This window comes from Engystomops pustulosus, chromosome 4 (genome assembly GCF_040894005.1).
Source record: "Engystomops pustulosus chromosome 4, aEngPut4.maternal, whole genome shotgun sequence".
NCBI lineage: Eukaryota > Metazoa > Chordata > Amphibia > Anura > Leptodactylidae > Engystomops > Engystomops pustulosus.
Genome location: NC_092414.1, coordinates 145671238 through 145686034, shown reverse-complemented (window position 1 = coordinate 145686034; position 14797 = coordinate 145671238). Strand labels below are relative to the sequence as shown.

The 14797-nt window shown below is 40.3% G+C and overlaps 2 protein-coding genes across 2 annotated transcripts in view; one reads left to right on the top strand and one right to left on the bottom strand.

Annotated features, from left to right (window-relative positions):
- Positions 1-8031, top strand: part of MAN2C1 (mannosidase alpha class 2C member 1) — a 31069-nt gene extending 23038 nt beyond the window's left edge. The window contains exons 21-26 of the mRNA XM_072147972.1: positions 1102-1245; positions 1399-1508; positions 2538-2617; positions 4434-4579; positions 6216-6319; positions 7670-8031. Of these exons, the coding sequence (XP_072004073.1) occupies positions 1102-1245; positions 1399-1508; positions 2538-2617; positions 4434-4579; positions 6216-6319; positions 7670-7787 (702 nt within the window). The 3' untranslated portion in view covers positions 7788-8031. The remainder of the gene's footprint in view (positions 1-1101; positions 1246-1398; positions 1509-2537; positions 2618-4433; positions 4580-6215; positions 6320-7669) is intronic.
- Positions 8032-8222: 191 nt separating this feature from the next.
- The window catches only part of LOC140127366 (long-chain fatty acid transport protein 2-like), a 33061-nt gene continuing 26486 nt past the window's right edge, over positions 8223-14797 (bottom strand). The window contains exons 7-10 of the mRNA XM_072147973.1: positions 14347-14545; positions 11427-11524; positions 10017-10147; positions 8223-9723 (exon numbers count right to left, since the gene is read on the bottom strand). Of these exons, the coding sequence (XP_072004074.1) occupies positions 9547-9723; positions 10017-10147; positions 11427-11524; positions 14347-14545 (605 nt within the window). The 3' untranslated portion in view covers positions 8223-9546. The remainder of the gene's footprint in view (positions 9724-10016; positions 10148-11426; positions 11525-14346; positions 14546-14797) is intronic.

The following is a 14797-nucleotide window of genomic DNA, read 5'->3' as shown; positions in this document are numbered from 1 at the left end:
ACTGAATGTATCTATATTGCATGGCGGAACGCTGTATATAATATATGGTATATGGCGGCACGCTGTATTTATTATATGGTATATGGCGGCACAGTGTATGTATTATATGGTATATGGCGGCACGCTGTATGTATTATATGGTGGCACAGTGTATGTATTATATGGTATATGGTGGCACAGTGTATGTATTATATGGTATATGGTGGCACAGAGTATGTATTATATGGTATATGGCGGCACGCTGTATGTATTATATGGTGGCACAGTGTATGTATTATATGGTATATGGCGGCACAGTGTATGTATTATATGGTATATGGCGGCACGCTGTATGTATTATATGGTGGCACAGTGTATGTATTATATGGTATATGGCGGCACGCTGTATGCATTATATGGTGGCACAGTGTATGTATTATATGGTATATGGCGGCACAGTGTATGTATTATATGGTATATGGCGGCACGCTGTATGTATTATATGGTGGCACAGTGTATGTATTATATGGTATATGGTGGCACAGTGTATGTATTATATGGTATATGGCGGCACGCTGTATGTATTATATGGTGGCACAGTGTATGTATTATATGGTATATGGTGGCACAGTGTATGTATTATATGGTATATGGCGGCACGCTGTATGTATTATATGGTATATGGCGGCACAGTGTATGTATTATATGGTATATGGCGGCACGCTGTATGTATTATATATTACATGAAGGACGCCGGATGTATTTTATGGTATATGGTGGCATGATGTATTGATTTTATATTATATGGCGGATCGTTTTATGTATTTTGTTCTTTGTGGTAACTTGCTGTGTGTATTATATAGTGAACGGTGGCACACTTTATGTATTTTGCATTGCTTTATTTTCATATTAACCCAAGATTGGGTCTGGTCCTGACGCTCCTTGATATATTACATATATGGATTGGGGGGGGGGGGGGCGTCTTTCTATAGCTCGCCTCAGGCAGCAGAAAGGCTAGGTGCACCCCTGATCGGTAGACCTCTATTCTTCTGTATGCTGGATTCTGGTTTCTGCATACATGGTTTGTCTGTATATTATAGTCATTTTCTTGTTTTGGTACAGGTAACCTGGATAGAAGCTCACAAGTTTTTGAAAGTTGAATTTCCTACCACAGTTCACAGTACAAATGCAACATATGAGATCCAGTTTGGACATTTACAGAGACCGACTCATCGTAATACTTCTTGGGACTGGGCCCGATATGAGGTGAGATCTTCGTTTGGCTCCTAGTAGCCACCACTGCCATCTTTACGGACCCCTTTGCCTTATAGTAGAGAGCTTTGCTATTAATTTGGGGGTTTTCATGCAGATCTATATTGTTTGGATCTGCATGAACCTAACTTCTTGTTCCCTTGTTAGGTTTGGGCACATCGATGGATGGATCTGTCAGAACATGGCTTTGGCATAGCTGTTCTAAATGACTGCAAATATGGGTGCTCAGTGCTTCGGAACGTTCTCAGCCTTTCCTTGTGAGTTATCATCAGTATTTTCTGGGTCTCCAGTATCTGAAAAGAAATATACCATCAAAATCCAGTATAAGAAGGATGTTCTTTATCTCAGGACATATCTAGAATTCAGATAGTAATATGAATACAAAAGTATTTGCTCATAGACCCAGGCACTGTGACTGTGGTAATCTTCTTATATTTGTTATCCATGGCCTACTTGCTTCTAAAATCAACTTTTAAAATGATACTAAGTCTTAAGTGCTCGGGGGGGGGGGGGGGGGTGTTACCAGAGCCCCTCTGTATTGTAACTACACCAACTATTACATTTAGAAGGTACAGGAAGTGCAGGGGGAGGGTGAGACTCAGACGTGCTACTGCACAGTGTAACAACAGCTTGGGAAGCCAGAGCCATAGCCCTTCAGTTTCATTGGTATCATTTTAAAAGTTAGTTTTAAAAGAAGGAGGCCATGGATAATAAATATAAGAAGATTACCACAGTCACAGGGGATCTATAGCTAGTGCCTGGATCTATGAGTAATTGCCCCTGGTTTATCATGCTTGGTTTTTATGGTTTCTTTAAGACCCGTGGATTGGATCCTTTTTATTTAGAATCCAAAGGGTCCAGGTATCTAAGTAGCCTACATAGATACCAGTGTCCTTTCTCTCTCCTCTCCCTTCTCTTATTGTGATGGATAAACCTTATAGGCTGTGTAAAAAAAGGTAGAAAGAAAGGAGAACAAAGAAAGAGATCGTACATGATAGGGCAGACTAGAAATGAAGCTGTGCTAATTGGTGAGAGCTGGCGGAGGCCACGTCACTCTGGATACAGATGTCACAACTAGCATGTACTAATGGAGTGACAAGACCATATAAGTCTGAAAGCAGGAGCAGGTTTGCCAAGTGGGTGAATAAATTGGAGTTTTCAGTTTGCTATTGTTTCATATTTAAATATAATTTTTCATGTCCTTTTACCTTTAGTAAAACATTTGATGAAGAAATTTGCAATCGCATACAATGTTTTCTTGCTTATTATTTTGTATGTTTTATTAGGTTGAGAGCTCCAAAGTCCCCTGATGCCACAGCAGATATTGGACATCATGAATTTTCCTATGCAGTTATGCCTCATGAGAGTAAGTATTACTACAAAGCAACCATTTATCAATTAACCGGAATTCTGAATTACATTTGCCACATCATCCAAATAGATTATGTGTTTTTTTTTGTATGGTTTTTCTTGATCAGATTTCCCTTCAGATTGACACACATATATGTAATGTTTAGTAATATTTAGTAAGAGCTCTTCTTATGGAGACTTTCCCTATTAAGGCCGTCTTGCAGATGTGTGGAGACTTACAAACATTGGCGCTCCAATGGGGGATTCTTGGAAATATGCAAATACATTTTCCAAGATGTGATAAGGAAAACATTGCCTATTGGCAACCTTGTAAGGCAGACCCCGTAAAGCAAATTTGCCAGTAGTTGGTAGTAAACTTAAATTACACATAGTCAACTATACTCCTCCTCACCACAATCCCGGCGCTGAGTGGAGGTGCCCAAAGTTAGTGCGATATTGGGAATACATAATAGAGGGCATCAGAGTGTCCAGTGGTTGCAGTGTCCCATATTGTGCTAAAAACTGTATCTTGGGAGCAAAATTGGGCTAATTGGTACAAAAAAAGGTATACGAGAGGCTGCGGAAGGTCTGCTAATGGCACGTAAAATTATATTGTATAACTGGAAAAACAAAGATCCACCTAGGTGTCAAGTGTGGCGAACTAGAATGGACCGCATGAGAATAATGGAAGCTGATGAAGTTATAGAGGAGTAAAATGAATTGCTTATGGAAATAGTGGAATTAGGAAGAGAGAAATAAATTGTATAGATATTGGTTATCTAGGATTCACCAGTCGTTGGGGTGGTGGGTGGGTTGGGATTTGTAAAGGGAATATATGTAAAAATGTATAGTTAATTTGTCAAAGATCTCTATAATAAGTGTATAATAGAAATTTATATAGTTTTGTATTTGATAGAGGATGATCTATACATTTATTGTTATGTGTCGAATTATTAATAAAAATTATATATAAAAAAAAAAAAAAAACAATCCCAGCGCTGGACTTCTTTAAGCTTGACACGCTGGGGTCGCATGAAAAAAAGAGTTATAAAAAGCTGTAAATATCCTTTAACATAACAAGTTAGACTTTCAGGAAGCCTAATGACATGATGTGGGATTAAAGATAAACCAGTATATCTATTCCAGAAGGAACAGCATAAGTAAGTCTCCACACGCCTGCAAGGCGGCCTCAATTGTTCTCCGTAATTAGAACTTTGACTTCCTGACCCTAATCAGAAGTCTCTCACTTAGCTGAACCAACACTGTACTTGGGAGACGCAAACACTGTCTACAGTTTCTACAAATTTCTGTAGTGTAGTGGTAATCATTGCTGTTGTGAATATGGAATCTGTTCCTTTTTCGAAAAGATATACTGGTTTTGCGTTTACCTTGCCTTACAAGGTAGCTAAGAGGCAATGTTTTCCCTACCCCATCCTGGAAAAAGTGCTTATTTGTCGTGTATGTAGTCATTTTACCGTGAATATTGTATGTACGTCCCCTGGATAATGTAAGGTGCCATTCTAGCTCAGGTTCCATTCACACGTCCATGTGAGAGCCTTCAGCCACAGCTTGGGCACGGTGTGGTGAGACTCATTATGATCACCACACTGTGTCTGTGCATAATGCACATCTATGGCGGACGTCAGCTAGCTGCCATTTTTGCAGCTAGCTCAAAGCCGCCATATACCGAGGTGTGAATGGAGCCTCAGTGCCTGGCTATGAGGCCATTAAATGCTAACCAAGCTATATTTTATAATACATATATAATGAGATACTATACCTATTTAATCTTTTAGATACAATATTTTAATTGGCTTATATCTTGCTGTCAGGATCATTTCAAGACGCTGGTGTGATCCAGAATGCATATAGCTTCTGTATGCCCCTTCTCACCACAGAAGCACCGTCTACACAGCAGACATCTTGGAGTTCTTTCACTGTCCTTTCTTCTGCTGTAGTTTTAGAGGCTGTCAAACTAGTGAGTACAAGTTGTCTTCATCCAATGATTGCTTTAAAAAATAGCTTTTTATCTTGATTTTTTTAGAATGGGTAACTTAATTTCCTGTGCCTTTAAAGGGTGAAAATGTTATCGTTACTGCCATATTCTTTGAGCCGTAACTTTACTTTTCTGTGGAACGTTGTAAAGGCTTGTTTATATTGCAGATTATTAGATTTTTATTGGTTTTGTTTTGGGAGCTGTGTAAATGAAACATTTTCTTCATTTTTTTGGGTCAGCATAATCACATAACCAGGTTCTAATAATTATAATTTTATTTTTACATCAACCTATTTATGTGAGGTCTTTCTTTTATATTTTATTTATTTTTACTGGGATGAACAGCTATTTTTCTTACAATTGTTTTGAGGCGTGATAATAAATGTTGGCCCCGTTTTTTGTTTCTTTTTACAGGATAATAATTTTTTAAAATGTATATGCAACACCCCTGCCAATGCATAGGCAAGGTAGTAGTTGCGAATAGCGCCCTCTTCATTTCAGGAGCTGTTAGGGAGACTGATCACCTCTCTAGGAGGTCTTTAAAGGAAACCTACCATTTAGAATGGTAGGGGTAAGCTGTAAGTACCGGGCACCAGCTCAGGGTGAGCTGGTGCCGGTACTTACTTTCGTTAGTGTTATAAACCGCGGTATCGCGGTTTTAACACTTTAGAGCAGAAGTTCGCGTGCGCGCGCAACATCTCCGCTATTTCCTATGGAGGCGCGCGCACACAGCGCCGAAGCGTCTTCTGCTCTAAAGTTTAAAAAGTGTTAAAACCGGGATACCGCGGTTTATAACACTAACGAAAGTAAGTACCGGCACCAGCTCACCCTGAGCTGGTGCTCGGTACTTACAGCTTACCCCTGACATTCTAAGTGGTAGGTTTCCTTTTAAGTACTGGAGAACTTAGTAATTGGATATGTAGCCACTGCCTGATAAGGCAAGAGTTAACACTGTGAGATGTTACTGTCCAATGATGTTCTTGTAAAGCAAGCTGGAAGCTGAGTGGAGGAGTGCTACCACCTGACCAGGCTGGGTGGATGCTTATGGTCTGTCTTAGTGATGGAAATTCCATCTCTTCTTAGTGAGCTGGATCATTAGGCTCCGCTCACTAAGAAGACCCGGGTCTTCTGGCTCCTGAACTGCTCCCTATTAAATATATAACAGGGGGCCATAGGCCAGTCAGGCGCCCGCACCACTCCATGTTTAACCCGATATTATCGTGTTAAAGGGGGCGTGGTGAGCCATTTAGGGGCGGGGTTTAGTGAATGGGCTCTTTGTGCCGGCTCGACCGCGCGCAACCCATCACTAGTCTGTCATCCAGGGCAAGTCCAGAGACTTTAGCCCAGAGCCGAGATCCACCACCCGGACTCCATCTGTACCAGCCCAGCCTAAAGCTACTACCAGGCTGCGTGTAACCTTCCTGTGGACTAGCTCTCCATGGCTTTTCCAGCATGCGAATCTGCTGTTAAAATTGATTTGCACAACGTTGCCTCCGTCTAATCCCTGGATACGGATTCATCCTATAGACACCTCAGAATACAGAATACTGTAAGTAAAGCAAAAAAAGGGAAATCACTATAAAAATATATCTCATAATGCTTGTAATTGTTTTCACAGGCAGAGAAGCAACCAGACTCCTTGGTACTGAGACTATATGAGTCTTATGGCAGCACTGTAGAAACCTGGCTGGAGACCTCGCTCCCGGTGAAAGAAGTTTTCTTGTGAGTATATAAAGTTATGGGGGGGACATTTATCATACGCCAGTGTATGATGGCACCCACGCTCCCACTTGTTGTGCCGGATACATCAAAAGGCTTTGGCCTCTTGATGTATCTGGCGAATGGTGCGGCCACCGGGCAATCAAAACATTTTTTGTGACATTTTTACAGACACGTACTTTGTAAATGTACACAGCCCAGCAGTATCTAGCCATGGGGCCCATATGTGCAAATGCAAATTTTGCATTTGCTTTCCGTTTGCAAAAAACCCTTTTTTCCAAATGATTGATGATATTAATAATAATAATTCCTTTATTTATGTAGCGCACACAGATTACGCAGTGCTGCACAGAGCTTGCCAGATCAGTCCCTGATTTGCAGATGTTGACCCTGAGACTTGAACCCAGGACCCCCAGCGTTGCAAGGCTGTAATGCTAACCACTAAGCTACCGTGCTGCCCTATATACCTGCACCCCTGGGGCATCCAGACACAGCCAATACATGGCAATAAGCTTCCTAGCTTACTATAGCATCCTGCTACAATCATCGGTTTTAGTTTGAAGTCTATACTTATTATTTAGTGTCCTTAGGATAGGTCATTAACATCAGTTCAGTAGGTATCAAACACCCAGCGCCTCCACATTTAACAATTAAAGAGACAAGCACTATGGTCTCTTTACCACTAACCAACCACAGCGCCATCCCTTGCAGAGAGGATTTATTTGGAATTGCAGCAATAGTAAGAATAGTAGAGGCGATTCTACCATTGCCATAGACAAAGGTTCTTTACTGTACGAGCAGTGAAACTATGGAACTCTCTGCCGCAGGAGGTTGTTATGGCGGACTCTATGTACATGTTCAAGAGAGGCCTGGATGCCTTTCTGGAGAGCAAAAATATCACGGATTATGGGGATAAACCCGAGGATAAATTCGTAAAGGTTGGACTTGATGGACTTGCGTCTTTTTCCAGCCTTCTATACTATGATACTATGAATCTGGACCTTCAAGTTCCCTCAGTTTCTCCAAATAGATTTCTGCTATCCCTCAAGGTCTGATACAAGTGATGGAAATGCTAGTTGAGCATGAACACCCATGTTTAATTCATATGGACTGCATAGGCTCTTTTCACCTAATCAGACACTTATTCCATATCATTTGTATAGTAGATAAGCATTTTTGTTACAATCCCCCTGAATAAAAATTGTCACTCATAAGCTTCCTAAAGATGTGGTTAAATACCATAAAATACCTTGATTATGATTTCTTGATTATGTAGGTACTTTATTTATGTAATTGAAGTTATAATGCCACAACAGGATTGTCTTTACAAGGTATTGTTCTTGCTCCTCTCAGGTGTGACCTTCTGGAACGTCCCAGCAGTAACCAGCCTCTTACATTCCAGGACCAGCGGGTGAAACTTTCCTTTACGCCCTTTAAAGTGCTATCTCTACTGTTAGTTCTGCAGAGATAGGGAGCAATAGGAGATTCCAAATGATTCATGTTTTCAGAAATCTGGTAATATATACTGTACCAATGGCTTTTCATTAGATTTCTACTTGCTAAATCTCTCTGGTCTCTTGTCTATTTTCATAAGAATTTTCATAAAAAAAAGATAATGGAGAATAGTTGTTCTGGGATCTTTCAAAATTCTGCATTTTATCTATTCGTCTTTCAAGAAAGGTGTTGCTGCTTGTGGTTGGGCTCTAGACACAGTCTCACTGTCCAGTCACTGCTGCCAGTGCTGAGACACTCACCATATGGAAAATCAAACCAACAAAAACCAAGCCAATTTATTTATAAATATTTGGAAAGAATAACAGCAAAATCACACTGTACAAAGCATTGTGAATCTTCTACAGCAATATTCTGACTGTATGGAAAAAATATGTAATATAATTATGGGATTATTCTGCAATCATAACATTTTAACCCAATTTGTTACCTGAACAATGTGATTAGGTACTGCTAAAAACTATAATAATTCAGTATGATTAAATGTATTCACTATCAATTGCAGACAGCTTTCATTTTCGTGTTATTTTCTTTTCATTTGATGGTCTTTTTTTATCCAAGGACTATTAGCCTTTTGAAGCTTTTTCCCTTGTGGAAGATTCAATCCCGAGATTCATGAAATAGTTGTATGATCCCTTGCTGAAACCATTTATTACTTTACAGTTAATGATGTTTAAAGGGTAACTCTATCCAGCAGTGAATAGGTGATGTTAGGTGAATATACTTCATTTACTAGTTACTTAACCCAGTTTCGTTGCTGCTTGGATGTTCAGGATCAGTTGTGGGTTAATAATTAAACATAAAGCATTTTGCAATAGTGGCACTTATAGTCATCAGTCGTATTAAGGTGAAAGCTCTTTTTAAGGGATCCCACATACTGCTGTGCTTCTTCTGTGAATTAAGGACCATGCAATGTCCTGGTTCACAGACAGACTACAGGACAGGACTCAAGGGACACAAGGTGTTCTTTCCTGCAACAGAGCAGCACCAAACTTTAACCAACTCTGCAAGGTGGTCCATCCATGAAATGGAACACTGCGTGATGATTCACAAACCGACTATGGGGGGGGGGGCACAGCCCTAAGACATCGAAGCGAGCAAAACAAGTAGTGCAACATCACACTTTTGAAATTCTTTGTATTTCCCACCAAGAAAGTTAGGCCCCTTTCCTGTGGATAGGGCCCAACATGCTGATCGGTGATGAGCCCCGACATATCCCAAAAACGAGGAGTCCTACGTACTTCCGGCAGACCCCTTGTATGCATGACCGTTCTGCTCCATTCATCTCTATGCAGCTGATGTAGATTGTGGCTAAAAATATTCATGAATAATGATATTGAAATGCTGATTATTAAGGACCTGTCCAATTGATACATAATCTATGGATGCACATACCCTTTAGCTTAACTTTTACTGTCTTCCACATGAGTTATTTCCATGGTATCTAACATGTTACATGTAACAGATGGTAAGTGACTATTTTTCATATATGTGCAATTTAATCACAGGGATCAATAATCAGGTAAAGGTGAGGCATTATGTCCAGTCAATAGTTTTTCGCTTTATTAATGTCTTTCTCAGCAAAGTCCCTGTGATTTATAATATTAACAGTGCAATCTAAGTCGGTAAAATCTCCAAACTAGAACTGTGATCAGGATTTGGACATGTATTATTCTGGTAAACCTATACCAAACCGTGGCATGTGACCACATAGGAAACTAAAGTTTTAATTTCTGTTCCAGAATTGCATTGTAAATATGACGATCCATTGCTGTGTATCGCTTTTCAGTCTCTTCTAAGAAGTACAGTGGATCTTTTACAGTGAGTGGATTAAAGCCCTCTTTGACCAGTTCCACTTTACGCTGCTTGTAGGTTCCAGTGACTTCAATAGAGTCCTGTAGATGAAAGCAATACTTCATTTATTAATACATAATTGTATAACAAATGTAAAATTGTAAAAAAAAAAAAAATAGTACTTGTAATATACATTAAGTAAGACAGGTTCTCTTTCTACTGCAGTGAGCAGTGTATATGAAAGCCTTCTGAGGTCCATCCATTAGGAATCTAATGATTAGCTAATGATTTATTCTATAAATGTACAGTATTGTAAAAGGATCACTGACTAATATGATTTAACAAGTATATGTAACCTAGATGAATGGTTTTGGTTAATATAAAAAACTGTTACCTGTATTCTTATGAAACGAGGTCTGGCATAGTTAGGTAAATAATCTGAAACTTTTTGGTAAAGTTTTTCCCCATCAAATGATTCACCTTCCTTAAGTTTAATGGCCACCATTCCAATTCTTCCTTCATGATCTGAAAAAAGAAAGTGACAAAAATCTTAAGTGGACAAATGGTATAATGCTGCATTTACACAAACGTATGAGGGATGTGTCCCTCGTAGAGAGCAATTGCCACACAGAGCGATACGGTGGTGCACACATTCAGCACCGTACCACTCCATACATGGGGAAAAAATAGGACATGTCCTATCTTTTCCCATGTGCAAGGCTCATATGCCATGCATTTCTACAGAAAGGGGAGGGGGTCACCCCTCCTCTCCATCACAGTGTTACGTATGCCTGGACATAGCTGTACGGGCAAATGTTTGTCTAAATTCAACCTAAGAGTTTTTTCGGAGTTAGAACATAAAATGTCATCCCCTTCAGGGAACATGATTGTAGAATAACTAAAGAGGCATCTTTTACTCTAAAGGATCATCCTTCTCTTCATTATTAGGACAGGCTATTCTATAATGACTCATAATCCTTAGGTGGCCCTGCAGAGAAATTGTGGGACCCTGCTTTATAAAGGGGATTTTCATATTTAAAGAGAACCTGTCATCAGCAACACCGCCCACAGACAGTACCTTTTAGATGTTTTTATACATTTAGCCTTTTCTGCATGGGATTAGAGCCAGCATTCTTCTAAATTAGACATTTATTGACTGCCTCTTTTCCATTGGGGCAGGGGAAAGTAAAAGGGAGCTGTATATGTCTGCAGTTGAATATTGGCAAACGGTCCCTTAGTACTAGTTCCATACTGGCAGCATGGCGGAAGCAATGACACCTGTCAATTAGGACCATGGAGGCAGGGCATTCCTGGGACCCACTTTCTGTGATCATACTTGCCTCAGGTGAGTTGCATATGAGTTTACAAACTGATTTTTAACATTGCAGCCATGGGATGGAACCATTTAGGGACAAGGGCAATGCTTTTTATAGTTTTTAATGAAGTATATATTTTGAGTGGGTTAATTCGAATGGCAGGTTCCTTTGATGACACTATTCCTCTAGGTCATCAATATCAGATTGGTGTAGGCCCGACAAAAAGAATCCCCACTGATCATCTGTTCCTGTGTCGTATCTGAGAACAGAGCTGGACTCCATTCTGTAAATGCTAGGAACAACCGAGCAGTAGGGATTCCAAGTGTCAGACTCCCAGTATCTGATATTGGTGAACTATGACCCTTGCACTGGAAGCTGATTTGCATTTTTCTAAAAAGACAATTGTTGGCCATGGTGACCAGAAAGCAAAACAGAGACAAACTCCCTTTTAAGACCTGGTACTGGATAACATATATTTCTGTACTTACAAGGAACTGGAACTCCATAGACATTGGCTTCTTCAATAAAGTCAGTCATCCCTACAATATCTGCTACTTCTGTTGTTGCAACATTTTCACCTTTCCATCTGCAAAAGAATAACATTGTTTATAGAGAATGTATGGCCAAGTACAGAAAAAACTCTCGACAGTCCAGCCAAATTCCGGAAAAAACTTTTGAGACTTTATTTGGTCAGAATACAAACATCCACAGCATTGTTTCTCGATATTCCCTTACTCAATCCAACGCGTTTCAAACGGATTAACCGTTCTTAATCATGATACACCATGATTAAGAACGGTTAATCCGTTTGAAACGCGTTGGATTGAGTAAGGGAATATCGAGAAACAATGCTGTGGATGTTTGTATTCTGACCAAATAAAGTCTCAAAAGTTTTTTCCGGAATTTGGCTGGACTGTCGAGAGTTTTTTCTGTAAGCTATTGTGACCTCAGCAAACGAGGTGAAGCCCGTGCCATTTCCGAAGTACAGAGAGGCTGGAGGTGAGCTAGAATGAGATTTCTTTTCACTGAAATGGCCAAGTACAACCTGGCTTTCAGGAAGCCTTGTGACATGACTTGGGATTAAGCCAGTAAACCTCTTCTAGAAGGACTTCCTGTAGTCACATAATCTCAGTCTAAATACACGTTTCCTACCACACCACCAGGCTGGGTTTACATCTTGTTTTGTGAACATGTTTAGCATATATATCAGAAAGGTTCACGCCGAATGTGTCAATTGTCATAAGCTGTAAGATGGAGGTCAAAAGAGCATCCTTTAGGCCTCCGCCTGGTCACTATGTTGCCAGCAAGAAAACACAGGATGGAATTGTATAGTAGACTGTTTATGTACAGTAGTTAGTACTTTGTTTAGCCCACCTTGTATAATACCTTTGTGTTTACTATGATTACTAAGCAGCTGCATAGCTCAGGTGCAGTGTGTAGTGTACTCCACAATTTCCACTAATAATATGTTCAATTGGCTCATCTGGAAAATGTCCCAGTTATTTAATCCGGGCCATAGACGGCATGCACAGCTAGCTTAGGCAGAACGTATTTTGTTCAAGAACAAAGAAATGTAAGAATCAGATTAGCTGGATATGCATTATTATAAGTGTATTCAAGGAGGGGACAAGGCATTTTGGCGCCCTAGGCATTCACCTATAGCACAGCAGTGCCTATAGTAATGTAGCTTAACTTTGCCATATATAAATGTAGCACTGGACACTTCCTAGTAATATAGCACAGTGCCCCCCTAATTATGTAGCACAGGTTCCCCTAAATATGTAGCACAGGTTCCCCTAATTATGTAGCACAGGACCTCCTAGCTCCCTGCAGCTTCCTCTTAGGTTCTGCGCTTATTCTCTATGACACAGGCGGTGTCAACGACATTATTGCATCCTGTTATTAATGGTATGTGTGTGCAGGAATGCACTCCCCCTAGGTTAGGAACCAGGGGTGCCCCCTAGGTGACTGCCTACACTTACCCACCCGTCGTCCCGGCCCTGAGTGTATTACAACCCTGCACACAAAACACTCACAAAGCTGAAGTAAAAACAGTTATAGCTTTACTTCGTGTAAACTCGACTGTGTAAAGGAGCTGTAAAATTGGCAAACCTTCTCTGTAAAAAAATGATTGCATATCGGCCATATTTCCTAGACATAACACTGGAGACCAGATTCATATATTATGCTCACAGTTTCTGTAAATAACTCGCTGCTAAACAGCAGAGAGGTATTACATGTTTTAGGTCTTTACAGGTCCTTATACATCAGGCATGGAAAAGGGAAAAAACCCTTTTAGAAAATGAAAGAAGGGCTATGTTTACATATGCCAGGCTTTTTACATAAATTTCAATAACTGCAAATCCGCACCATTCATCTGACAGGGCGATGTACTTATACTTTGTAAAGTTTTTAGGACAGGCCATAGTCTGTCACGACACCCCAACATCAATCCTCACACTACAAGACTCTGTGGGCAGGAGGCGCCAGCAGCCTCCCACTGCCCCCGAGCAAAAAAAAAAAAAAAAAACTAAGTACACCTTCTAGAGGTCCTCACAGCTCATCATCTCCTCTCTTCTTCAGCAGTAGCGCGACAAAGCTCTGTGTGCTCCTCTGGTGAGCAAACTGTGACATCAGTGTCCTGGCTACCTATATACTGCGGGAGGGGTGCTGCAGTTTGCTGTATACCTTTTTACTAGGAGGAGGGGGGGTGCAGTTTTCTGGTTACCTATATAGTGGAATGGGAGGCTCCAGTGTGCTGGCTGTCTATATACTGGGGGAGCTGCAGTGTCTTGGATACCTACATACTTTGGGGGGGGGGGGGCAGTGTTCTGGATGCCTATCTACTGGGGGGGGGGGGCTGCCGTGTGCTGTCTACCTATATATGTGGGGCAGTGTGCTAAATAACTATATACTTGGGTGGATTTTTGTCATGTTTTTAAACTGCCATGCTTAATAATTATTGTTTGGATCTTTTAGTTTTCTCCCTTTGGTTGCCAGTGCAGTGCAACCATCCTTCAGAGGTAATACAGTGTGTCAATGGGGTCCGTCATTGATATGTATACAGATTCAACATCATGTATATATGTCTAATAGAGAGGGGTAAAGTATATGTACAATCTACTAAAGGGAGGATGGTATTTAATACAAGGAGCACAGTATCTATCTATATTTATTACACAGTATGAATTATAAGGGAGGACTGCATGTATACATTCATTATGGGGATACTGTTTACATGTAAATTAAGGACTCCGTACACAATATAATTTCAAAGAGAGGGTACATTTAAAAGGGGGACACTTTATATTGGAATTAATTTGGGGGAGCAATGTCTAAGGTAACTTTGCTAATAGTCTGAAAACGTATGTACCCTTTACTACTACAAGAAGCTTGTTGACATCGTACCTAAATGTGTCGCCGACACGATCCTGGAAGAAAATGAAACCTTGTTTGTCAATCATTAGCAAATCTCCAGAATTAAAATACATATCTCCCTTCTCAAACACATTCCGGAGTCTCTTCTTCTCAGTCTGTGACTCGTCTCCTGCATATCCCGTGAAAGGATTGGTAACTGTAATTTTTGATATTAACAAACCAGTCTCTCCTGTGAATAAGTGGGAATCAAGAACAACAGGTGTAAATAAACAGAAATGAAATGAAATACATGTTGAATAAGTGTGCACTGATTTCAGATATGTTTCCTCAGCTGTGCCTTGAAATCGGACTGCGTGCTGGCCAGATTACATCTTGCATCATAGTGATCATGAAACTGAACAAAAAAAAAGAAGAGAGAAATGATATGTAGATCCAATAGAAAATAGACTATGGGGTTTTGCATTACGGACCAGTAAAAAAA